This window comes from Corvus moneduloides, chromosome 31 (assembly GCF_009650955.1).
Source record: "Corvus moneduloides isolate bCorMon1 chromosome 31, bCorMon1.pri, whole genome shotgun sequence".
Lineage (NCBI taxonomy): Eukaryota > Metazoa > Chordata > Aves > Passeriformes > Corvidae > Corvus > Corvus moneduloides.
Window position 1 is genome coordinate 298,974 of NC_045506.1, and position 25,839 is coordinate 324,812.

The following is a 25,839-nucleotide window of genomic DNA, read 5'->3' on the forward strand; positions in this document are numbered from 1 at the left end:
GACACTGAGGGCTCCGTGCCCCGCAGCAACGGGAACACGGCGAGGACGCGGCAGCGTTCCCGTGACATCACAGCAGCAGCTCACGCAAGAACCGCCTGGAAGGTTCTCCTCTGTCACAAAGGAGCACAAAGGATCCTCCCGGGGCACAGCCTGTTGCTCAAAGGATCCAAGAGGAACCCAGAAAATGCAGCACACAAAGACAGCCCATAGCCAAGCCTGAACACTGAGGAGGAACGAGGACAGGACCAAACCAAAGGAATCACGACCTTTAGTCACTGATGCTGCTGCCTAAAACCAGCAAGGATTGTTCCGTCTGGGATCTCTGTTCTAGTTCTAGAAACAAGCAAAGTTCTGCACTCTAAATATACAGAAAGCAGGAACTGGGGAGGAGGCGGGATGAGGAAGGAGGAGAACAGCAGGAGGTGGAGGAGAGGAAAAGGAGGAGCAGGAGGAGGAGGAGCAGGAACAGGAATAGAAGGAGAAGCAGGAGGTTCCAGTGCCCGCTGTGTCCGCAGCACTCCCGGCCCCGGGAGCGTCCCCCCACGGCATCCTGCAGGTGGCTGGGGAGGGGGAGCTCGTCCCAAATCTATCAGGGGGTCCCTGAGAGGGTTTTTTTATTGGGGAGTGTTTGGAGCTGGCAGATTCCAGAACCGAGCCCCAAATATCTTTTAGTATCCTGGGAGAGTGTTTTGTGTGTGTATGTTTGGATCTTTCAGGACCCCAAAGCTGAGCCCCTTGGGGGGATCGTGTCCCCTTACATCAGCCAATACACACAGAGGAGAGGCCCTTCCGCTGCCCTGAGTGTGGGAAGGGTTTCAACCACAGCTCAACACCAACGGAGGCACCGCTAAGGGAAGCCCTGCGAGTGCCCCGAGTGCGGGAAGAGCTTCGTGCGCTGCTCCAGCTCCATCCCCCGTGGGAGGATCGGCGTTGGATGATCCCCAGTGACCCCCATTGGGCAGAGCCCTGGTGACCCCCGTTCCGGGTGATCCCCGCTGGGTGGGGGGAAGGTGTTGGAGAGATTTCTTTGCCTTCTCCTTGTGCTGCTGGGATTTGGTTGGGAATAAATTCCCTCCCTGTGCCCAGGCTGGGTCTGTTGTGCCCGTGCCGGTGCTCGGGGCGGGATCTCTCCCGGTCCTTCTCTCAGCTCCTGGGCCTTTCCTTGTATTTCCTGTCCCTGTGCAGTAGCAGAGGGCAGGGACAGAGCGGTTTTGGTGTCTCCCGGCATCCAGGCAGGGCCAGCCCAGCCCCGGGGGTTGGGAGGGGCTTGTGGGGGTCCCCCGTTTGTGGGACATCCGCTTGGCTTGGGTTGTTCTTCCCAAGCTGGGCATAAACGACTTTGGGAGTTTTCTGCCACAAATCTCTCCCCTCGTGCACTCAGCCAAAGGGGCTTGGGGCGGTTTTCCCTTTCTCGGGGAAATCAAAGCCATGCACTGATGCTCCGAATTAGGGGCGGCAGTAGCGAGGCTGCAGGGCTTCCCAAGGAGCCGGAGGCACCCGACACGCAGGGCTGGGCAGGTCGGGCCGGGAGCAGCGGAGAGCTTTGTTTCTCTTCTCAGCTGAATGGCGGCTCGGGCCGGGCCCGTTCCAGGGCTGCTCCTCAGCTGCGGCTTTCCCCTCACGCAGCCCGGGGGGCGCTGGGAGCGCGGGGCGGGGCTGGGCCGTGTGCAGAGCCCGCCCCTCGCTCCGATTGGGCGGTGCTGCCGTCAGTCGTGGTTCTGGCGCGCTGATTGGTCGGAGCGGGGAGCAGCCCGGGCCCGGAGCCGCCGGCAGGGCGGCCGTGGCGCAGCAGAGGCGCCATTGGCGGAGCGTCTGTGCGGGCCCGGGAGCGGCGGCGGCGGCCGGAGCCCGGTGAGGCGGCGGCGGAGCTCGGAGGCGGCCCCAGCGCAGGTGGGAGCCGCGCTCGGTTCTGGCGGGGCTCGGGGCTGGCTGCGGGCGGAGGGGGCGGCAGGGGGCTGTGGCGGGTTCGTTGTGCCGTGTGGGCGCCGTGTTCGCCCTGGCGTGAGGGCGCTGCGGGAGCGGCTGCCCGCGGTCTCCTTCCCGCTGCTGCCTCGGCAGGAGCCGGTGCCGGAGCAGCGCTGGCTCGTCCCGGCTGCTGTGGGTAGGACAGAGGTGGCTGCCCCGTGGCCGGCAGTGTGCGGGAAAGTTCCCGTGGCCAGAGGTTTGTGTCCCCAGAGGAGCCGGAGGAGTCGTGTAAAAGTAACTTTATTCGTGGACAAAGGGAGAGGCCACGGGGCATTTCCCGTGGGGTCTGTCCAAGTGTTGGAGGACGCAGCCTCCTTTTTATGCCGATTTGCCCGGCCGCATCTCCGTGTCCCTTTCCCCAGTGGCTGAGGTCCTTGGAAGGTACAGACTTCCCGATCCGCCTGCTGCATGTGCCCCTTAATGTGCACCCCCACTTTGTATAACATCCGATATTCATGGCTCTGTTAAGGCTTTGTTCTTCTTCTGGAAGTTCGGGAATTTCGCAGGACCTTGGCTGAGCAGCAGTTCGTGTCAATTAGTAACATTTTCTAAGTCTGACGGTTTCTCTGGTTACTTCCTTATCTGCAAGTCCCTGGCCCTATCTGCAATGGGATTCACAGCATCTGTTTGTAAAGACATGTTCATATTTTTCCTTTTAAGCCCCCCCTCTTCTTATTTTCTGAGTACTTCACTTTACAAACTTTAAAAATGCCATAATCTGTTCTTCGTGGGCCTTCTTTGGTTTTGGGATTATTCTTAGTGACCTCATTCTGTGTCCTTTTGTAGCCGTTTCTGGGTCAGGAGGCCTGGCTGCCACCTGCATGCCCTTGATCCCCTGCTGAATGAGCTGCACTGAGCAAGGTGTGGTGCATGGTAAAAAGATGAGAATTGCTGTAGCACCTGAGGAAAAACAGCATTGGTTTAACGCATGGTCTGCCAGGGAACCATGAAAACGTGTCCCATTCCCATCCTTTCCACATTTGGACAGGGACATGAGCTGCTTTCTTATTTCCTTGTTCTCTGTTTCACCACTTTTCCTTGGCCATCTCTTTGCCAAGAGCAGTTTGAGTCATTTAATTTTCCACAACCTCCTGGTCCTTCTGCTGAAAGAGAATCTGATGCCATCCCAGGGTGAAATGTGGCGCTGCTCATGGGAGTGGATTGGTGGGTGAGAAGGTCAGGAGCTGGAGCTGTGTGCTTGGTTATGATTTGGAGGACAGCTTGTAATCTAACGATGCATTGAAATGATCAGTGGGTTCTCTGGCACCTGGTATGAATTTGTTTGGGTTCCCAGGGGCTGCTCCATGGTGTTGTAAGATTTGTTCTGGTGGCCGTTCATCTTTTCCCCATTTTTGGGCGCTGCCAAAAAGGCCAGAGATGCATCAGTTGACCGCTTTTCTCTGATTAAATCATCACATCCTTGGATTCCCAAGTGATTTCACTGAACTTGTGGCAGCAAAAGCAGCCCAGTGGTCAAAACCACCCTGTATAACACAAAGAGTGCTGAAAAAGGGGCAGTCAATAACTAACTCATGTAAGCACAAGTTAACTATTGGGAGACAGCAAATGTTAGTTCAGACAGAAGATGTTAATTACAAAACCTAAGAAGCCAAATTCACCCTGATCTTGTCAAGATAGAGGGGACAAGGATTATCTCAGAGACCGCTGAATCATTCCTCAAAGGACTACGCATGCCTGGAGAAAGGTGAAAAGTGCACTGTGAGGATGACTACTGGTCTTCATCAGGAAGACCCCCGAGGAAGAGGAAAGGCCTTCCTCAGCACGACCACAAGGGCACACAGCACATGCGTGGCCCGTATGCTAATGATATTAATGACTTCTGAGAAACAATTTGTATAACCACACCTGTCCCAAGGAATGTGATGAATATTGAGAATTTAACCCATAATACTGTGTTGTAGAGAGCACTGGTGTGTGTGTTTGGAGGAGCGATCCCCACACACCCGGCGCGCCGAATAAAGCAAATACCCACTTCTCTGGCTCTGTCTCTGAAGTGTCTCCTGGCCCGGTTGTGGCATGATTCATCTGGCACCCCAGACAGGACCCTCTCTGCCCGGCTGCCGGATCCAGGGGTAAGCGGACCTCCCAGTTGCGACCCTGAATTTTCAGGGTGTAGTGGTTTGGTCCAAAATACTCATTACTGTTTATCTTCTGTGAGATAAGAATTAGGAGAAATGCAAAGCAGGCACCAAACTTGAAAGAATATAAAGAAGTTTATTAACAGACCTAAAAGAGGAAAGAAAAAAATTATACCACCTTCAGAACTCTCCTCCTCCCCCCACCTTCCTCCTTTCTCCCACTGACAATGTGAAAGACAACCCTTAAGATGTTCAGTCTGTTTACCACTGCCATAATAACCTTGTTTAGTCCATTTAGAAAGAGAAGTCTCTTCTTGCTCGTGCTATGAAAACATTATCACAATGAGACAGCCGCCCACTTCCAAATATTGTTCAGTCCATTCAGGAAGAGGAGTCTCTCTGCCTGCATGTGAGTCCTTTCCCCCGACTTGCAGCTTGTTCAAGGTCACACACAGATAGCAATTGGTTTTCCCATGTTCGAGGGTCCACTCTTGAAGTTTTTTGGGGTACAATTTTAAGGTTGAGCCATTCAGAAACAAAAACAGAGGCCCTTCTCCTTCCCTGGGAGCAAAGGGTCTTCCTCATCTTCATTGTTAGGACTATCTCTGGGAGCATCTCTAGGGACTGAGGTTTTCTCCTTTCCCATTTGGAGCAAAAGTCCTCATCTGGTTCATCTCTCCTTGTCCAAACTTCTCATGAAATTACAGCTGCGTCAGCATCTGCCTATCTCAGCGCAGGTGCTTTTGCTTACGAGCTGAACACTCCACCCCCCATATCTTCATGAAATTACCACAGGATACTCTGATATATCATAGCTTCACAACAGAATTTCAGCTTTAAGCATCTCCTCTCTCTCTTCCCTCAGGTTTTCAGCTCTTCACAGCAATAAAAAGGGTTAATCTCACCTCAGCTTTGCAGCTGGAATGTTGAATCTTTCTTATCACAGTGGAGAGGGGGGAGAGCCGAGCTGCTCCGGCTGCTCCGGCTGCCCACGGCAAGGCAGTGGGGGGGGTTCCACGGCTGGAACAGGTCCATCGACTCCAGGATGGCCGTGGCCCGGCCCGGCCTGGCCCGGGCCCACTGGCCCCCACACAGGGCCTGCAGCCACCTGTCCCAGCACCGGAAACGAGAGAGAGCTTGGAGGGGGAGTTTGCCTATTCTTAAATGTGGATCACAGAGGTGGTCACAACTTTAAGTGGCTTAGAGAATTGTCCATATTCAAACTGGCCAGCTGATAGGTTCTATCAGTTCCCAGAGGAAACTGTAAGCACCCCTTAGCAAGGACGTCCCTTCCGGGACTACGCTTGCTAACCTATGACACAGGGGGAGCTCAGCTGTCCTTTGGCTCACGGCGGGGGCAGACAAGGACCATCTGCACCAAATTAAGGTATTTGCTATTCCTTTGAAACACAAAATACCTGCAGGTCCAGGGTTCGAGTCCCTGAGGGTGGGTTGAAAGTCCCGAGGAAGACTGGGTCTCCCAAAATTAGTCCTGGGCAAGAGGAAAAGTACTTTTAAGGGGTTGGACCCCCCCCAGGGGTTGGACCCCACTGTGAAAGGTACCTTTAAGGGGTTGGACCCCGCTGTTATGTGCTATTTTACTTCTATTTGTGTTTTGTCTGTTGCTATTCTGCTGCTGTGTGAGTGAGAGTGGATGAGACGTGCTGTCAAAGTGCGGAGCAAGTGAGGAGCTCTATCTGCGGTTCCGTACCCCGGCGACGGGCTCGGCCAGAGAAAAGCGAAGCGTTTGGCAAAGAGGGAATGAGGATAAATCATATAAACCGGTGGTTTGGAATTCAGCCTTACTGTCTGAAGGGGGGCGGATTTTAGAGGAGAAAGATTTTAGTTACTGAATTGAGAACACCCAGGCCCCAACGCTTTTCTAATATAGCCCCAGCTAATTTCCCTTTTAAAATCCCATGCCTAGTGTGGAAACAGTTGTGAAGCTTGGGTTTGGTTTTTTTTTTGTACATGTATTAGAAAGTGGTATTGTCTATTAGAAAGAGTGGACAGTGTCCAAGTTGCTGGAGGAGAGAGCTTGGTATTAGGCAAGAGTGGCAGAGCATGGCTTTGTGGAAGGAAGGAGTTGGTTCTCTGGTTTTGGGGGGTTTTTGGCTGTGGAGAGAGAAAAGAGGGGGAGAAAGGACAAAAGAGGCAATGGGATCATCAGAAAGTAAGGAAATAACCCGGAAAAGTCCGCTAGGATGCGTGCTGGCACATTGGAAAGAGCTGGGGGCAGTCCCTGGAGGGAATATGAAAAAGAGCACCCTAATTAAATATTGTAATTAGTGGTGGCCACTCTACAGATTAGATGATGGTGAAAAATGGCCAGAAAATGGCTCTTTAAGATACAACACTCTATTGCAATTAATGTTATTTTTAAGGAGGGAGAATAAATGGGATGAGACCTCCTATGCAGATTGGTTTTTTTACCTTAAGACGCAAACCAGAGTGGCAGAAACAATGTGGCCTCAATCTGGCACCACAGGACTCTATGGTCCTCCTCCTAGAAAAGGAGGCAAAAGGAAAAAACTGCATGAAGAGGTGTTGCTCATCATGCAGTATTGGGCAAAGATGTTTCAAGCTCAAAGCTGAGAGAGACCAGGATCCCTTGGAAACCCAGGAGCTAATGGGGCACTGTGGTGGGACCCTAACATCAGGAGCAATGTCCCCAGTGCCCCAAACATGCTCAGAGGATAGTGGGGATGAAGGAACAAGTGAGACTGGCTCAGGAATATCATCCAGAATTAGGAGCAAGACCCCTGTAGAGAAGAAGCTCATAGCACCACTTAGACAAGTGGTGGGGCCAGACGGGGGAATAACAAAAGTTAAAACACCATTTACAGCTTTGGATTTAGATACCTGGAGGGAGGCAGCCAGAATGTATAGAGAAGACCCTGAAAAGGTAGCAAAGAGGTTTGAATTGGTTGTTAGAAATCAAGATATTGATTGGAAAGATACAGACCTCATGCTGTCAGAATTAACTGAGGCAGAAAAAGCTGCTGTAATATCCACAGCAAGAACACACGTGCAGGGACAGATAGGTGCTGGGACATTGCATGGAAATGTAGATAACATTTTTCCTACATGAGACCCACACTGGGACCCCAATGATCCACAAACATACCCGTTCTTAGTTAGAGACAGGAAATTAGTACACTGGGGGCTGCTAAATGCTATACCTAAAACAGTTAACTGGTCATTGTTATTCAGTATTCACCAAGAAACCACTGAATCCCCAGGTGCATTTATAGAAAAATTAAGGGATAATATGAGAAGACACAGTACACTGGACCCAGCTTCTGAAATTGGGCAGCAACAGTTAATATCCTTATTGATGGGGCAATCAGCACCAGATATACGTAGGAAACTGCAAAAGATTAAAGAACCAGAGAACCGAAACTTAGAGAAACTTCTAGCAGTGGCATGGGAAGTTTATAAAAACAGGGCACAGCCCCACACAGTCGCAGTGGCCCAGGTCAAGGGATTGGGATTCCCCAGGGGCGGGAGAAGGCCCCCACCCAGAGGACAAAGGCAGCAAGGCCCAGGCTCAGCCCGGTGTCTGTTCTGCGGTCAGCCCGGGCCCTGGAAACGAGACTGTCCCATGAACCGTGCCGCGAGCCCAGCGCCACAATCGCCAGCGCCGCGGGACCAGGGACTGCAGCACAGCTGTACCAGCAGTGCCGGGGACTGGCGGGTCCCTCCCTGGCCGACCCGCTGCTCAAAGCTAAGCTAGGGGAACGGGACGGGGAGTTTTTGGTGGGTACTGGAGCCACATTCTCAGTCCTGAATCAGACTTTGAGTCCTGTCAGTAATGATTATGTCCAAGTTGTTGGGGCTACAGGGAAAACTGAGAAAGCCTATTTTTTGAGACCCTTAAAATTTACATTAGGCAAAAAGATGGGAATACACCAATTTCTATATCTTCCAAACTTGCCTAAGCCCCTGCTAGGCAGAGATCTATTAAGCTGGTTAGAAGCAAAAATAGGATTCACAGAACAAGGAATGAGACTACAGGTTCCTGAAGAAAACTTAATTTTGGCCTTAAGTTTAGCAAATGTCCCTGAAAAAGAAGGAATACCCATAGATGATAAGAGATCAAGTAATCCCACTAGTATGGGATGTCAAAATCCCGGGAAGATCAAAACGAGCTTCCCCAGTGGTTATTGAATTATTAGAAGGGGCACAGCCGGTGTCAGTCAGACAATATCCACTAAGGCACGAAGCACGGGTGGGAATAGAACCAATAATTGCCAAATTTATCGATCAAGGGTTGCTGAGAGAGTGTAGCTCCCCCTACAACACCCCAGTTCTACCAGTACAAAAGCCGAATGGAAGTTATCAGTTAGTCCAGGACCTGAGGGCAATAAATGCAATAACAAAAACACTGCATCCCATAGTAGCCAATCCTTACACTTTACTTACAAAATTACAAAGTGACTGGGTGTGGTTTTCAGTTTTAGATTTAAAAGATGCTTTCTTTTGTCTGCCATTAGCTAAAAAGAGTCAGGAAATTTTTGCCTTTGAATGGGAAAACCCCGAAACAGGGAGAAAGAGTCAGCTCACATGGACTGTATTGCCCCAAGGATTCAAAAATAGCCCCACAATATTTGGAGGTCAATTATCCCAAGAACTGGAAGCCTGGACACCGCCACTTGGAAAAGGTACACTACTGCAGTATGTTGATGATCTACTAATAGCAACAAGGACCCGTGAAGACTGCAAGAACTGGACTGTAAGTCTTTTAAATTTTCTGGGACTAAGTGGATCTAGAGTCTCTCCTGAAAAGGCTCAGCTAGTCCTCCAGAAAGTTACATATCTGGGGTATGAACTGGCAGGAGGGGAGAGAGCCTTGGGAGACAACAGGAAAGAGGCAATTTGTCAAATGCCCAGGCCAACCACAACCAAAGAACTGAGAACTTTTCTGGGAATGACAGGATGGTGTAGATTATGGATCTACAGCTGTGGACTCATTGTGAAACCTTTATACCAACTCTTTCTAAAAGAGACTGGGGGAACTCACCTATGCTGGACACCAGGGACTAATAATGCATTTGTAACTCTGAAACGTGAGTTGATGCAAGCTCCAGCACTGGGCATACCAGATGTCACTAAACCTTTTCTGTTGTTCTCACATGAGAGACAAAGACTGGTGCTGGAACTTTTGGCACAGAAGCTGGGACCATACAAAAGGCCAGTGGCTCATTTCTCCAAGCAGCTGGACGTGGTCAGCCAAGGAGAGCCCACCTGCCTGCGTGCAGTGGCAGCTGTGATCCTGAACATAGAGGAAGCCCTCAAGTTCACACTGGGCCAGCAGAGAACTGTTTTTGTCTCTCACACAGTGTCAGCAGTGCTCACACAGAAAGGAAATCACTGGTTAACCCCATCTCACTTTCTCAAATACCAGGCTGTCCTAGCAGAATCTGAGGATGTGAGTATCCAAGTAACTAACATCTTCAATCCAGCAGCTTACCTCCAGGGCAAGGCTGCTGAGGAGCCTGTACAGCATGACTGCATTGAAACCATGGAGGCAGTTTACTCCGGCCACCCGGACCTAAAGGACTCTCCGCTAGAAAATGCAGAAAACTGGTTCACTGATGAAAGCATCTATGTCAAGAATGGTAAGCGGCTCGCTGGGTATGCAGTTACAACCACAGATGCTGTCATTGACGCAAATCCATTACCTGTGGGGACATCAGCTCAAAAGGCTGAAATAACAACCCTAACTCAAGCCTTGGCGTTGGCCAAAGGAAAACCTATCAACATTTGGACTGATTCAAGGTATGCTTTTGGGGTGGTACACGCTCACGGGGCTATCTGCAAAGAAAGAGGTTTATTAACCTCACAGAAGAGAGAAATCAAGCACGCTACTGAAATCATGCAGTTGCTGGAAGCAGTGGTAAAACCTTCAAAAGTGGCTATAATGCATTGTAAGGGACACTCCCAGGGTAACACTATCCCTGAACTGGGAAATGCTATGGCAGACAAAACAGCAAAGGCAGTGGCTGGCGGGGATCAAATTCAAGCTCTTGCTCTAATCCCTTCTAACCTCCTTATGGGTAAAAAACCCCCACTATATGACACCGATGATTTAAATTGGATACAAGAAGGGAAGGGACAAATAGGATCTGATGGGTGGGCTAGGATAAAGGATCTCATTGTCATACCCAGAAAACTGCTAAAATTAGTCATCCAAAGCGAACATTCTAAGACACATTGGGGAGCTTTATATAACCATTTGAAGGATAAAGTGACAGCATTAAATTAAAGGAAACAATTGAGGACATAACTTCCACTTGTGAAATCTGTCTTAAAAACAACCCTAATACCACTGTTAGGCTAAGCACAGGAACTGTCACTAAAGGAGTTTTACCTGGGGATGTGTGGCAAATTGACTTTTCTGAATTACCTAGGAAGGGAGGATACAAGTACCTTCTAGTCCTCACAGACATTTTCTCAGGCTGGCCAGAAGCTTTCCCTTGTAGAACAGATAAAGCTAGAGAAGTTGTTAAAGCTTTAATACAAGAAATTATTCCACTATTTTGGGTACCTAGAGAAATTAATTCTGACAGAGGATCACACTTGGTAGCCCAGGTGGTGCAGGGAGTGAGTCATCTACTGGGCATACACTGGCAGTTACATACACCATACAGGCCTCAGGCAAGAGGACAAGTAGAAAAGATGAATCACTTAATAAAGCAACAATTAGCCAAAATTTGTCAAGAAACTAATTTCTATTGGTATCAGGCTCTGCCCATGGCTTTGCTAAGAATTAGGGTAAAACCACGGCTCAAAGAAAAACTAAGCCCCTTTGAAATTCTGTATGGAAAGCCCTATGGAACAAACGGGATTCATAATGACAGTGTGGCTCTGGTAGGGCAAAGCTGCCTAATAGATTATGTAAAGCATTTAGGTCAAAAATGACAATCAATATGCACTACAGTTGTTAATTGTCAACCACTGCCACCTGATAAAGCCTTTCATAATGTGAAACCAGGGGACTGGGTTTATGTTAAGTCTCTTTCAGGGGATCCACTCCAGGAGAAATGGGAAGGACCTTGTCAGACACTGCTGACCACTCATACAGCATTTAAAGCACAAGGAAAACCGACCTGGATCCATTGTACCAGGACCAAACCTGCACCAAAGCCAGAGTGGGAGGCAAGAAGAACAGGACCTCTGTGCCTTCAACTATGAAAAATCAACACAACATGATTTGGACCATACTGGTAACATTGATAATTGGGGCAGGTGCATGGGACCAGAATACATACCTTCGATTGCTCAAAGGTGTTGTTGAAAATTTTAATCTGATTGCTGGATATGTTCTCAGCTGCCTGAGAATTCTGCTAGAGGCTTTCCTTTGGTTGGGGCAACATTCCCTAATACAACAGAAATCCATGCTGCACTTAGTACTGACAGGCTTTCACATTATGTCAACATATCCCTAGATCAACTTCAGTGGAAGTTGGAGTTTGAAGAGCCAATACTTGGGTCCTCACCAATATCCTGCGTGCAGTGGTGCTGGGAAGAATCTGTACCTAAAAACTCAGGAGGAATAAGACAGACTCCAAATGCGGGAACTTAACATTTATAGGCAGCTACCCCAACTGCTCAGAATTCTGGACATATGGGGGGGCCAACATGTGGAATAAGAATCAAACAAGACAAGGACCAAAGCCCAAGGATTGGCCAGTGCCCCCAGGGTGGGGTTGGTACTGGATATGTGGTCACAGCGCCTATAAAGTTTTACCCTTAGGATGGCAAGGCTGCTGTGCCATAGGACCAGTATTTCCCCACATTAAAGTTGTCTCTCAACTACAAGGCTTTTATACGGAGGACCAAAAGGACATCAAACCCCTTAATAGATAGGCCCACTGGATTTCACAGCTTTGCCAGATGGTTTATACCGGGACTCGGAGTAAGCGAACTAGAGGAAGCAATAGTGAACCTTTCTGCTACTGTAGAAACCATAACGAATGCCAGTGCAGATGCCATAAGAGCGCAGCAAATCGAGATTAAGAGCATCTCACAGTTAGCCATACACAATAGACTTGCATTCGATTTGCTGTATGCCAAAGAAAGAGGAGTATGTATAGTTATAAATACAAGCTGTTGTAGTTATGTTGATTTAGACAAATAGAAACAGAGTTGCAGACAATTCTGGAAAAAACACAGACACTACATCAGATCACCTTAGATGACACTTCTTGAGGGTTTAAAGAGGTATGGGACAAACTTACATCATGGTTACCCAACTTATCCTGGCTTAAACAATTGTTTGTAACAGTTATTTGTGTTATTGCATTGTTACTTAGTGTTTGTATTAGTAGTTACTGTTGTATGATATTATGTACTTGGAATCTCCATGCTTATGCCCAATGGCACAAGCATAAACTTAGAAATAAGATAGAGAAGGGTTCTTACTTCAAAGACATGCAAGATTCCTAAAGAATTACAAATAACCAAAGAAAAGGGGGGATTGAGGAAGGGGCAGTCAATAACTAACTCATGTAAGCACAAGTGAACTATTGGGAGACAGCAAATGTTAGTTCAGACAGCAGATGTTAATTACAAAGCCTGAGAAGCCGAATTCACCCTAATCTTGTCAAGATAGAGGGGACAAGGATTATCTCAGAGACCGCTGAATCATTCCTCAAAGGACTACGCATGCCCAGGGAGAAAGGTGAAAAGTGCACTGTGAGGATGACTACTGGCCTTCATCAGAAAAGACCCCTGAGGAAGAGGAGAAGTCTTCCTCAGTGCGACCACCAGGACACACAGCACATGCATGACCTGTATGCTAATGGTATTAATGACTTCCGAGAAATAATTTGTATAACCACACCTGTCTCAAGGAATGTGATGAATATTCATAATTTAACCCATAATACTGTGTTGTAGAGAGCACTGGTGCGTGTGTTTGGAGGAGCGATCCCCACACACCCGGCACGCCGAATAAAGCAAATACCCACTTCTCTGACTCTGTCTCTGAAGTGTCTCCTGGCCCAGTTTCGGGTGATTCACTATTGGCCCCGGATTGCTTGGCCTCTGATGTTAATTAGGTGCACACTCCTTGATTTCCTTCTCAGCCTTTTCCAGAGCAGGGGTCTCCAGCTGTGCCGGGGGCAGTGTCTGGGGTAGCTGTTCCTTGATGTTTGCTGATGGGTGTTGATGTTTTGTTGATGGGCGTTATCTTTTGGGTATCTTTTGGGCTATTCCCAGTCTGTTGAGATGTTAAGCTCATCTCCACTGAGTGGTGTAACATCCCTTAAAGTCCCAAGGCAGGGTCTGTGCCAGCCGAGCTTCCTGTGGAAGAGATTTCACAAGAGACAGGATTCTGGCCACAGACTGCTTGAAACAGACATCCCTGATCTCCACACCCCCCCCCCCCCCCCCCAGGTCGGGAATTAGCAAAATGAGGAATGGCAAACCTCAATTCCAGGGGAGATAATTGAATATCTGCCCTGGGTCTGGCTCTTCTTCTTGCCAAAGCCAATGGCAGCAGCCGTACCCGTGGCATCTCACTGCCTGTGGGTGCTCATCTTCTGACAGCTGCTGAGCTTTCTGCAAAATCATTCGTTTCTCCAGTGACCCAAACAAGATTGATAAAAGAAAATCCTGATCCTTCCACATCCCGCAGCCTCCTGGGGGCCGGGGGCCACTGCCGGCCCTGCCCGGGGGGTGTTGGGGTCAGGCAGTGCCCGGCGCTGAGCCCCGGCTGCCCCACAGCCCCGGCCCGGCCCTGCAGCTCCCCACAGGCCCCCAGCCCGTGCTGCCCTGTCCTGCTGCTCCCCACCACAGAGAAACACCCTGAAATCCTGAACTTCTTTGTTTCCCTGTCCTGGAAACTGGGGATACAAAAGATCTGGATCAGCTGGCAAATTTTGAGGATAAGATGGTGCTGAAAAGCATCCCAGTCCTCACTTTTTTCTCTTCCTCCTCTTTTCCATCTTCCTTTTCCTTTCTTACCACATAGATTCCTCCTGCTGCTGTTTGCCTTAACCATATTCCTGCACACTCCCTTCAACCAATCCTTTCCCAGCACACCAACACCATCCGTCCCCTGTTGCTGAGACCCCTTCTCGACTTCCCTTTTTACCCCCGCTGGGTGTCCATGTCCTTAATTACCTCTGGGAGAATGTGCAAACTGCCTCCACCTTGTCCCCTTTTGTATAGGAAACGATGTCCATGGTTGTGTTGAGGCTTTGTTGTTGTTCTGGAAGTTGAGGAATTGAGCAGGAGCTTGGCTGAGCAGCAGTGTGTGTCAATCAGTGCCATTTTGTGGAGCTGATGGTTTGTGGTGTCACTTGCTTGTGTCCAAGTCGGTGTGGCTGTGTCCGAGCAGATTGAGAGCATGTGTTTGTAGGGAGGCGTTGCTGTTGTTCGTTCGCTGGGGGTGCCCGGTTTTCGGGCCATCCCCCCTGGAGCAGGGTGTCCCCCCTTGGTGCAGGCGCGGCCCTCAGGCAGCGCTCAGCCAATCAGAAGGCGCGGCGCTGGTGAGTCAGCAGTTGCCAGGCAGAGCCGCAGCGCCCGGCGCTCCCCAGCTGGAGCCCCCGTGTGGCCCGGCCTTGGCGCCCCCCGCGAGGGGAATTTGGGGAGGTGGGAGGGGGGGAGCGCCAAGGCCGGGCCGGCCCGTTCTGTGCTGGCAGAAGTGGCTGCGGCGGGGGCCGAGTGCGGGCAGGAGCGGCCGAGAGCCCAGCGCTGCCGCAGCCCGAGCTGCCGCAGCTGCATCCCTGCTGGTGCTGTGGGATGCGAGAGCTCTGGGGGGCAGAGCGAGCCAGGGGTGGGTGCTGGGCCTGGGGGGAGGAGGAGAAAGGCTGGAGGAGCAGGGCTGGAGACCAGAATGGTGAAAGGATGGACGTGGGAGCAGCAGGTGGGATTCTGCAGGAGAAGGAGTAGTGTGAGGAAGAGGAGTGTGAGGAAGAGTAGGGACACAGGAGGAGGAGGAGGAGGAGCAGGAAGAGGAGGCACCGCAAGGTTCCAGCACTCGCTGTATCTGCAGCCTCCCCCCAGCCCCAGGAGCGTTGCCCCCCCATCCAGCAGGTGATCAGGGAGGGGGATCCACGATTTTCCTGGGGATGAATCTTGGTGTTTCTGAGGTTTTTGGTCTCCATGTTGGTGCTTTGGTTTTTTTGTGGGGGCTGAATCTTTATATTTGGGAGGGGATTTTGACTGAATCTTGATGTTTTGGGAGTTTTGGGTCTGTGTCTTGATGTTTGTGGTACTTTTGGTCTGAATCTTGGTGTTTTGGATGTTTTTATAGACACAGGATGCCTGGTGATGGACTTGGGGAGGAGGAACCCCCAGACCAAGGTGCTCACCCCTTGTTTTTCCCCCCAAATCAGGATTTGTCATTCCCAAGGTGTGGCCAGATGGAGGAGGAGGAAAAGCCCCGGAGATGCTGCACGAGGAGGGGCTGCAAATGCAGCCCAGAGAGATCCAAGGAGGAAAGAGCCCCCCTGATCCAGGAAGGCAGCCGGAGATCCAGGGGGAGCTTGGAGGTGGGGGAGAAGCCTCAGGGCAGGGAGAAGCCCCACAAGTGCTTGGAATGTGGGAAGGGCTTCAGGTGGAGCTCCATCCTGATGCGGCACCAGAGGATCCACACTGGGGAGAGGCCCTATGAGTGTGGGGAATGTGGGAAGAGCTTCAGCCAGAGCTCCCACCTGATCCAGCACCAGAGGATCCACACTGGGGAGAGGCCCTATGAGTGTGGGAAATGTGGGAAGGGCTTCACCAGCAGCTCCCAGCTGATCCAGCACCAGGTGGTCCACACTGGGGATCGGCCCTATGAGTGCTTGGAATGTGGGAAGAGCTTCGGGTGGAGCTCCGACCTGAGGGCACACCAGCGCACCCACACCGGGGAGAGGCCCTACGAGTGCTCTGAGTGTGGGAAGAGGTTTTCAAGCAGCTCTGATCTCCTCGTACATCAGCGCATTCACACGGATGAGAGGCCCTTCCGCTGCCCTGACTGCGGGATGGGCTTCAAACGCAACGCCCACCTCATCAGGCACCGGCGCATCCACACCGGGGAGAGGCCCTATGAGTGTCCCCAGTGTGGGAAGAGCTTCTCACAGAGCAATAACTTGACCAAACACCAACGGAGGCACCGCTAAGGGAAGCCCTGCGAGTGCCCCGAGTGTGGGAAGAGCTTCGTGCGCTGCTCCAGCTCCATCCCCCGTGGGAGGATCGGCGTTGGATGATCCCCAGTGACCCCCATTGGGCAGAGCCCTGGTGATCCGTGCTCCTGGTGATCTGTGTTGGGAAGACACCTGGCTGAGGGGCTCCACATCTTCCTGGCTCCCTGTGGGCCCCTGGATGAACCCAGGGGTAGGAACATCCCTCGAGATGCAGACCGACATCGGGAATTCTTTGGGGAGAGTGGATTTGTTGACTTTCAACCCCAAATAATCTTTTCCTTTCAATCTTTTCTTCCTGTGGCATCAAGGAATATTGGATGGTCTTAGAGGTCTTTTCCAACCTCAGTGATTCCATGATTCTGATTTTCTCTGGCCCAAGGACAACTTCCACAGCCAAATGTTGATGGACTGGGGCAAAGACCAAGATTTTGCAGAAAATGGGGTGGAAATGCCTCCAAAACAGGTTCTTCCTTCCACCCAAGCACGAGGATCCTCAGCTGGCACGGACACAGAAATCCTTTTCTTTTGGCCTTTGTTTTCTTATCATTTTTCTTTATCCTCTGAAAATACCCAAAATTGGGGTAAAAATAAAGACATTGACCTGAAACACGGGTGGGGACATGGGAGGACATGGACATGAATGGGACATAGACATGGAGAGGGACATGGGGACACATGGACCTGGACTGGGTCGTGGCCATTTGTGGGGACATGGGGGCACACGGGCACGGATGGAGACGTGGGGGACAATGACATGGATGGAAATGTGGTGGGGACACAGCCATGGGTGAGGACACGGTGGGACAGGGCCAGGGACATGTGGGGACATGGCCATGGCCAGTGCCATGGGGGGAACTTGCAGGGGATGTGGGGGATGCTGGGTTTGAGGGAGTTGAGGGTTCCTGGGAGGGATTTGGGGGTTGCTGAGGGCTTTGGGGCCCCCAGGCCGAGCGGCTCCGGCTGCGCTGGGAGACCCTGGCGGAGGTTCTGGGGCAGCTGCTCAAGGACCCCCTGAGCTGGACCCCCAGCCAGCATTGGGCTCCTGGAAGGGAATGAACGTCCTTGTCCCCAGGAAGGAAATCCCTGCATCCCAAAAATCCTGAAACTCAGGGATTCCTCCCAGAAAAAAGCTGCCAGGAGCTGCCTGAATTCAGGGAAGGGAGGTATGGAAATCCCCAAATTGATTTGGGAGGGGTCCTGCTCCTCCTCCTTCCTCATCCCGTCTTCTTCTCCTCTCTGTCCCTTCTCCTGCTCCTTCATCTTAGGGGGGTTCCTGCCACGTTTTGGGGTTTGCTGGGTGCCGGGCTGGGGCCCTCCCAGAGACACACGGAGGTCCCCATTCCGATCCATCCCCAGCTTCTGTCCCCCCCAGTCTCAGCCCCCGCCAAGTCCCTTCCCACTGCCCCCCAATAAACAGGACCGGCCTGAACTGGGAAGCTTTACTGGGAACACTGGCAGCAGCCGGGCAGGCGCAGAGTGACAGCGGGGCTGGGGGGGACACACGACCCCCCAAAATCAGCGCGGGGACGGAGCGGGGGGTCCCGGCCGGGCCCGAGGCCACGGGGAGGGGCTGCGGCCGCCGGCGGCTCAGGAGCTCTGTGGGCAGAGCAGAGGGGGTGACACCGGGCAGGGGGGGCCCCGGGGGAGCACAGAGCTCCGGGGGAGGGGGGGCACGACCCCCGGGCCCCTCCCGTCACCTGCTTGCACAGGTAGAAGCCGAGCCCCAGCGCCAGGAAGACGAAGCCCAACACGAATCCCCCGATCCCCGTCAGCATCTTGGGGGCCGGGGGGGCAGCTATGGGGGGTGGGGGGCAGAAGGATCTGGGAAACGGCGGCGGCTGCCAGGAAGGTACTGGAATGGACTGGGACAGAATGAGATAAACTGGGAGACAATGGGACAGCAGGATACACTGGGACCAGGACCGAGACTGGACAGGGCCAGATTTGGGACACCAGGGATTATACTGGGATATATTGGGACCACACTGAGGGCTACTGGGAACATGCTGAGGGCCAATGGGTGCTGCTGGGATATACTGGGAGTGATTTGCATCGTACTGGGAATGACTGCGATTGTACTGGGAGTGACTGGAACCACAATGGTGGTGAAAGGGAGCAAGTGGAAAAATGCAGGGGGCAACTGGGATCATCCTGGGAGCAGCTGGCCCATGCTGGGGTCATACTGGGATCATACTTGGAGTGACAGGGTCATGTTGGAGTGACTGGCATAGTTCTGGGACTATCTGGGAGTGACTGGGATCATACTGGGGCTGACAGGAATCAAACCAGACTCCTACTGGGAAGTTACCTGGAATCATACTGGGGGTGACTGGACTCATACTGGGATCATGCTTAGAGCAACTGGGACCATAATGGGACAAAAGGCATCACAGAGGGACTGACTGGGAGTGGCTGGGTTCATACTGGAAGTGACTGGGGCCCTACCTGACTCTACTGGGAGGGACTGAGAGTGAAAGGAACCATACAGGGCATGACTGGGAACAACTGGGACCATGTTGGAGGTAACTGGGATCTTATTGGGAGTGACTGGGAACATAAAAGCTTGAGTGGAGTTTTTATCCCGTGGCATTCCCGGGGAGCAGCGGCAGCTCCGCGCCCCCAGCCCGGGGGGTGGGAGCAGGGGAACCGCTGGCAGCACCTCCGGGGCACAGCCGAGGGCTGGGGGGCTCCTCCCCCACTTCATTTTCTCTGCCCAATTCAAATCATCCCCTCCCATTCAAATCCCCTCCGTTCACATCTTCTCCCCACCATTAAAGTTTCCTTGCCCCAATTCAACTTTTCTCCCCAATTAAGCCCTGAGGCCCCTCCCCGCCCCCGGCTCCTCCCGGCAGGACTCGGCCGGGACCTTCTGGAAACAGCAGCGGAAAGAGTTCAAAAATTCCTCATTACTTCCATCGATTTCCTTGGTTTCCGGGGCATTTTCCTGCGGCTGCTCCGGGCCATGGCTGAGGGGTCCCCTCGGGCTCCAGCCCCTTTCCAGCCCCTTTTTCCAGCTCTTTTCCTCAGCTGACCCAAAGCTGCGGATTTTGGGGGGTGGGAAGAGTCGCTCTGCTCGGGGGTCCCCGCGGTGCCCCAGGGAGGCCCCGAGGCCGCAGCGCGGTTCCCTCCGGCCCCTTGGAGCGTTTGGAATCTCCAACTCTCAGCAATCGCTGTCCGTGGCATTCAATCCCCCCTGCAGGGTTTTCCCCCAGACCGGCTTTCTTTCCAGAGGGTTTTGTGGTTTCGCTTCGAGCCGGGGCCTGAGGGCACCGGAGCGGCCGCGGGTGCCGGGGCAGGAAGGGCTGAGGGACAGCAGCGCCCCACAAACCTCCGGGAGGGGGACAAGGGCTGGAGGGGGCAAAGAGAGAATAAACACGAGATTTTAGAAAAAGAAAAAAACCCAGTAAAATATAGATGATATCTAAAATACTAATAAAGAGGAACTCTGAGAAAAAGAAAGTAACAGCAGAGCTTCTTCTCCTGGGACTTCGGGTTTCTTGTCCGAAGCTCCGAGCTGGGTGTGAGCCAGAAACCAGTGGCTGGGAGAGTGACATATGCTGCTGAAGGGCTTCCTATGGCCAGAACTGAAGTGTCGAGTATCGAGTAACAGCTTGAGGTTACAGAAGCGCCAGCGCTCCCGTTGGATTCCCTCGTTGGAAGCTGAAAGCGGAGCTCCGTCTGGGACTCTGCTTTGTAAGGATTGAATGTAAAACTCCAGCGCAATCCCCGTTTCCCTCCCTCCTCTGGCCAGCGGCGCACGGAGAAGGGATGGGAGTGAGTTCGTGCTTCCCCCTGAGGGACAGGAATCCTTGCCGTGTCCAGCGGGGGTCCCTCCCCAGCCGTGCGGTCACTCCCCGGCCCGGCCCTGAGGCGCGGGGCAGTCGCGGGGCAGCCGCGCTCCGGCCCCGTCAGCGGCACCGCCGCTTCGTGCCGGGCAGGAGCGGCAGAAGGAGCCGGGCGGCGGCGGGGGCTGAATCCCGGCAGGAGGAGGAGGAGGAGGAGGAAGAAGAAGAGGAAGAAGGGGCCGGGTCGGCCTGCGGTGTCCGATGGCCGGGGAGCAGCGGGGAGGCCTCGGGGAGCGGCGGCGGGCGGGGCTCTGCTGGAGCCGCCCCGAGGGGTTTGCTGCCGCGCCGGGTCCCTGAAGGAGTCGCTCCGCGGGACGGGCGAGCTGGCAACCAAAGGAAATACAGAGAAGAGAATAAAATACAATCAAAGAGCCGCACCGAGACGCGTCTCCCCCGCCCGCGTCTGATGGAGCTGCACCGAGGGACGGGCGGAGGGTGAGTAGAATAAAATACAGAGAATGGAGTAAAATAGAATCAAAAACTGCACCGGGATGTCCGCGGGGCCCGGTGTCACTGAAGAGCCGCACGGCGGGACGGGCGCTGTCGGGTGTGGCCAGAAGGGCAGCGCCGAGGAGGGAGAGTGGTGTGAATAGAAAAACAAAAAAATAGAGAGAATGGAATAAAATGCAATAAAAGAGCCTCACGAGGGGATCTCCGCAGCCCCGAGTCACTGAAGGAGCCGCAGCGAGGGACGGGCGGGGCGCGGCCCGGATCGAGCCCCTCCAGCTGCGCCTCGAGCGGCGACCCCGCGGGACCGCGCCGGGGCCGGGCGGCGGCGGCAGCCGGAGCCGGGAAAGCGGCTTGGAGCGGCGGAGACGAGCGGGGCGTTCCCGACCAGCTCCGCTCAGCCCTCGGGCACCGGGGGGTTCCGGGGGTTGTTCCCGACCAGCTCCGCTCAGCCCTCGGGCACCGCGCTGGGGTCGCCGCGCACTTTTCACCCCCGGCCGCCCCCACGGGCCGGGCCCCGCGGCTCCCGCTGCCGCCGCCTCGGCCTTATGAACTCCCCTCCCCTCAGACCCTCCCGGGCACCGCCGGGCATTAGCGCAGCTCCCGGCGCCGTGTCCCGGCCACACTTGGGTATTAAATCCGACAAATTTGAGGAGCGGGCACAGCCCTAGAAACCAGGGCTTTGCCCTCGGGACCTTGGAGCTGCACGAGGGGGATAAAGGATCCCCCTGCACTCACTTACGCCCCCAGAAGCAGCTCTGCCCCCGTAAGAACGAGGCTGTATTTGGGAGAGGGAGGATGGCTGGGATGGGGTCTGGAGTGAGACAGACACGTTGGGATGAAGAGGTTTGGGGGATCCAGTTCCTGAGGAGGTTTTGGGGCACCCTCCAATCCTGAGGGATGTGTTACTGGGAGGGGGGACACACCTGGCTCTTGCACTTGGAGTGCGGCCCCACAGGGAAGGACATGGGGAGCCCATTTTAGGGTAGATCCTGCAGCTTTCCACCAGTTTGGGGGGGGTTATAAACGGATTTGCGTGATTTCCTGGTCATTTTAAGGAGGCGGATGTGACCTCTTTTTTGAGAGGATCCTGATGCTTTCCACCAGTTTGGGGGGTTCTAAATGGCTTGTGGTGGAACCACTTTCGTGGGTTCTGATGCCACCCACCCGTGCTCTGCACTGGTCCGGACTGGTGCTCCCAGTGCCACATGGGGCAGGGCCATGGGGACCCCTCCACAGCACAGCGTGGCTGCTTTGGGGCTGGCGGCACTTGCCCGGCGCTGGCCATGGGGCGTGTGCTGGCAGCTGGGCCGTACTGGTGGTGCTGGGAGCTCATCTGTCTGGGGGCCAGCCGGACTTGGCTGAACGTGAGCATCTCAGGCGTGTGTGGTGGGGACGACGGGAAAATATTGAGAGAGGTGGGAAAAAGGGAGGAAGAGAGCAGAAAATGGGAGCTGGAATGCCCAGACCAGGAGTCCAGCCCAGGAGTCTCCTGGCCTGACTGCCCTCCAGCAAGTGGCTCCCACAACCCCTCACCCTGTCCCCAAAATCCCTTGGGCATCCCACACCCATCTCTGTATTCCCCCTCCAAAATCTCCAGGCTCCTGCAGGAGAGACCAAAGGGGTCCAAGTCCCCATCTAGTGTGACCACAAGCCCCAAACTTTTTTCTCCACACAACAATCTTCCCTCTTTTCCCCTTCCCAGCTTCCCCCACGGCGGGTGGGAGCAGCCAAGAGCCCAGCGCTGCCCCAGCCCGACCGGCCCCGGCTCCATCCCTGCTCCTCCCATGGGATGCGATGGGTTTGGGGGGAGGGGGCTAAGGGTGGGCACTGGGCCTGGGAGGAGGAGGAGCAGGGGTGGAGGAGGAGGGATGAAGCTGGGAGCTGCCCTGGGCAAAGGGAGATACTGGGAGGGAAAAAGAGCAGGCAAAGGAAGGCAGGAGAGAAAGGAGGACCCGGCAAAGAGCATCACTCCGGATCTCTGAGGGAAGGGGAAACCTTTTGTTCTATGAAAACCAACAAAAACTCGGAGTATCTCTGCCAGGCCACTGAAGGCCTCTCCTGCCCCACTCTCCCCAAGCAAAGTGCCCCTCCTTGCCCATCCTCGCAGCACTGTCCTCATGCCCTTCTGCTCGTTGTGGATGATGGGGCAGAGGGTTTGTTCCAGGGCATCCTGCAAGCACCAGGCAGGACAGTTCCACCAGGATGGGAACCCAGCTCAGGGCCGAGGGACTCAGAAAATCTAAACACCAACACAACACCAGCAGGGCACATTTCTCATTTTTGCTACAAAAGGCAGCACTGAAAATGATGGGTAATGAGAGCCTCCTAATCACCCCAATCCCTTCTCCGTTTTAAACTTTCTCTGAAATAACCAGAATAGCTCTTAAAAGTCCTTCATCTTTGTCAGTCCCACATCTTTGGAGAGCAGACTGGGGAAGAGAGCACAACACCAGCATGTTGGTAATCAGACATGGCTTGTTGTCCATTTCTCCTTACTCAATTACAGCGGTAGATATTGGGAATAACCAGCTGTCCTGAGGAATTTTTCCTGCAGCAAGTTATTTTCCTATCATGGTCCATCTGTAATTTTCTTACTTGATTACTTATGAAATGACTTATTACTTATTAAAACACCAATATAAATACAGTACAGCGCCTTGCAATTACTCCCCCTCATATTTATAAACCTCAAAGTCTTCCAGGTCTTAACAACAGGAAAAACCCTGTGTCATCCTTTTGCAGATGAACATATTTAGTTTGGACACATCCTCGGCAGGACTAAGTAGGAAAACAGCTGAAGCTCCAGCAGATCCTCAATAAACTTTTGCCTGCTGGGGATCAGGAATAAAACTGTGTTATTTCAGTGTCTTGGTTTTTTATGAATCTAGTTATTATCTATTAATTACTTTTCTCTTTTTGACTTTTCAAAAGCTGATGTTGCACAAAAAAGTGAGCTCTGGAAACCTGAAGCAAGCTGGGCACTTAGGGCTGAACTGCTGCATCTGCTTCACAGAGAATTTTTATTTGACCCCAGGAATGCTGGTTGCTCAGGCAGACTAAACAGCTTTGATTTGTTTCAGCGTGTGAGGACTGGGGTGTGCAGCTCCAGGCCAGGCTGGCAGGGTTGAACAGGAATTCCCAAACAGCCTTGGAGTCCTGGCCCCCTCAGCATTCCCTGCTCCACCCGGCCCCAGCCTGACAGGAATCAGGCTCAGCAGCAAAAGCACAAATTCTGAATATCTCAGGGGTGCTGTACAAGCCACAATGATCACAGGCTGCGATCCCAAAGCCCCATCTCAGGTTCTCATCTGGGCTAAATGCTGTATTTTGGGTTAGGGACAGGCTGCCTGACCCGGCCCCAGCTCTCTTTGATCGTTACCAGCACCCGGCTGCTCTCGGGCTCCACGAGAGCGCAGAGCCGCAGATAAACCCCGCACCGAGCTGTTCGCCCAGAGACAAAAGTGATTTTCTTCTGCACACCGAAGCTCCTTTCATGCCACCTGGCTTACATGAGCTGCTCAGGTTTGGCCTGGTTGGATTTGAACAGCTGCTCCCCGAAGATGAAGGGACAAGGCCAGGAACAGTTAATAACTTTCTTCACTGGAAACACTGCCGAATCATTCCTTTCCCCCCCCACAGACTGTGTAAAGCCTCCTCAGTGTTTGAGTCTAACCAACCTTTCAACTGGAAATAGCAGCCCTCGGTGGGATTTTCCTGTCCTGGCACCAGTTTCTCTCACAAGTCTCCACCTGGCTTCTAGCCAGAGGTAAAAACGGCATTTCTTAAAGCCACATTTTGAGATAGGGGAAGATCTGGGTGGAAAACTCAAAACAACCAAACTTAGTGTACGCTTATACCTACAGAGGAGACCAGGCCCATCTCTTTCCCCTAATTCACATTATTTCCTATCCTGCCTTTGACTTTAACACTCATTCTCTGTACCGCAAGAACTGTTCTCTGTTGGCTTTTATAGCTGCAACTGTTCTGGCTGTCTTTGCAGCTCTCCAAAGCCTTCAGTCTCAGACAGGCCACCTGATTTCTGAAATTCCACCCCATGGACTCGTACACACTCCTGCCCCAGCACCCCAGCCCTTCTCCACAGAGCTGCTTCCCACGGGTCGCCCCGGCCTGTGCTGCTGCCTGGGGTTGTTCCTCCCCACGTGCAGGACGCGCCTTTGCCTCTGTGGGATTTCCAAAGGTTCCTCTCTGCCCATCTCTCCCACCTGTCCAGGTCCCTCTGAAGCTGCACAGCCCTCAGGGGATCAGCCACTCTTCCAAACGTTTCATCACCACTGAACTCCCTGAGGAGGCATCAACCCCACGGGCTCTGCCTGTCCTGCTCCAGCTCCCTGCTCCCACCTCCCATCACTTCTCCCGTGTTTATCACCATTCCAGTTGCTCTGTCTTTTCTTATGGAGCAAGAAAATAAGAAAAAATCCAGGTGGATTAACACCAAATGACGCTGGCATTTTACAGGGAGCATGAAAGACAACAAAACAGACAATTTTCTAAAGCAAAAGCACTGTTGCAGTCACAACAACACCTATCAAGGAAAAATCTGTTCCCTACAGTAAGGAATAAATTTTAATATAAAGTCTCATCAGCTCAAGGTGGTACCAATTAATCAAAACAATTCACTTGCAGATTCTTCACAGTCACTGTTTTATAAAGGGTAATTCTTTTCTTACTTGCTATTCCAGTGTTGGCACAAAGGAGGTTTAAGCTGATTTTCATCCAATCTTAAAAAACAAATCATAGCTGCAGTTTAAAATAGTTGGGATTGTTTATTCCTCTCGGTTCTAGGTGCCAATTCAAATACTGAAAAAACGACCAAAAACCAGCACTACTGCCAAAATGAACAGCTCAGAAATGCCAAAGTCACGATGCACAGTACAGAGCAATACTAAAATCTCTGGGGTTGAACACAGTATGAGGAGCGCACAATCAGCAAAGTCCAAGTATGTCCTGGATTCACATGCCCACACATACCCCAGGTGTGCACCTTAATAAAATGAAATACTCACTCACTGTGAACAGTCCTGGGTGTTTTCATGAAGATGGTGAGTTGCTAATTGAATTTGAAGCACAACAGATGCTTAGTGCTCCAACCAAATGCTGCTTTTCCTATATCTATTAAGTGTATGTATTTGTGTGGATACGTACACACACTCTTCAGCTACCAAAGTAACTAAAAAATACCAGCCAAAGGGTTTCTGCTTCCCCAAACTGAAGAACTCAAGCCATGAGCTAAAAACCTCAGCAATTCCAGAGAGGAAACACTGCAGTGACGCCACAGTAAACACCAGTTCTGATTAAAACACCTGAATTTATAATGAATGC

General features: G+C 52.5%; 3 protein-coding genes and 1 long non-coding RNA gene across 4 annotated transcripts in view; 1 reads left to right on the plus strand and 3 right to left on the minus strand.

Moving 5' to 3' along the window:
- The window catches only part of LOC116436928 (zinc finger protein 436-like), a 337,104-nt gene that overhangs the window by 298,472 nt on the left and 12,793 nt on the right, over nucleotides 1-25,839 (minus strand). The gene's annotated exons all lie outside the window — the stretch shown is intronic.
- The window catches only part of LOC116436913 (zinc finger protein 239-like), a 64,103-nt gene that overhangs the window by 24,477 nt on the left and 13,787 nt on the right, over nucleotides 1-25,839 (minus strand). The gene's annotated exons all lie outside the window — the stretch shown is intronic.
- On the plus strand, nucleotides 1,510-16,811 carry LOC116436907 (zinc finger protein 239-like). The gene is made up of 2 exons (XM_032094356.1): nucleotides 1,510-1,890; nucleotides 15,413-16,811. Exons 1-2 carry the CDS (start codon nucleotides 1,564-1,566, stop codon nucleotides 16,178-16,180), a joined length of 1,095 nt encoding a protein of 364 aa, XP_031950247.1. The 5' UTR covers nucleotides 1,510-1,563; the 3' UTR covers nucleotides 16,181-16,811.
- On the minus strand, nucleotides 5,385-7,746 carry LOC116436956. Its single transcript, XR_004237125.1, has 2 exons — nucleotides 5,628-7,746; nucleotides 5,385-5,556 (listed from the first exon to the last, which is right to left on the minus strand). It is a non-coding gene; the product is annotated as an uncharacterized LOC116436956 (long non-coding RNA).

What these genes read in the sequence shown, in the direction of transcription:
- LOC116436907 (XM_032094356.1), top strand. Translation starts at nt 1,564, where the DNA reads ATGGCGGCTCGGGCCGGGCCCGTTCCAGGGCTGCTCCTCAGCTGCGGC. An exon ending in CGGAGGCGGCCCCAGCGCAG is followed by an intron (nt 1,891 to 15,412) that starts GTGGGAGCCGCG and finishes CCCCCAAATCAG; the next exon opens with GATTTGTCATTCCCAAGGTG.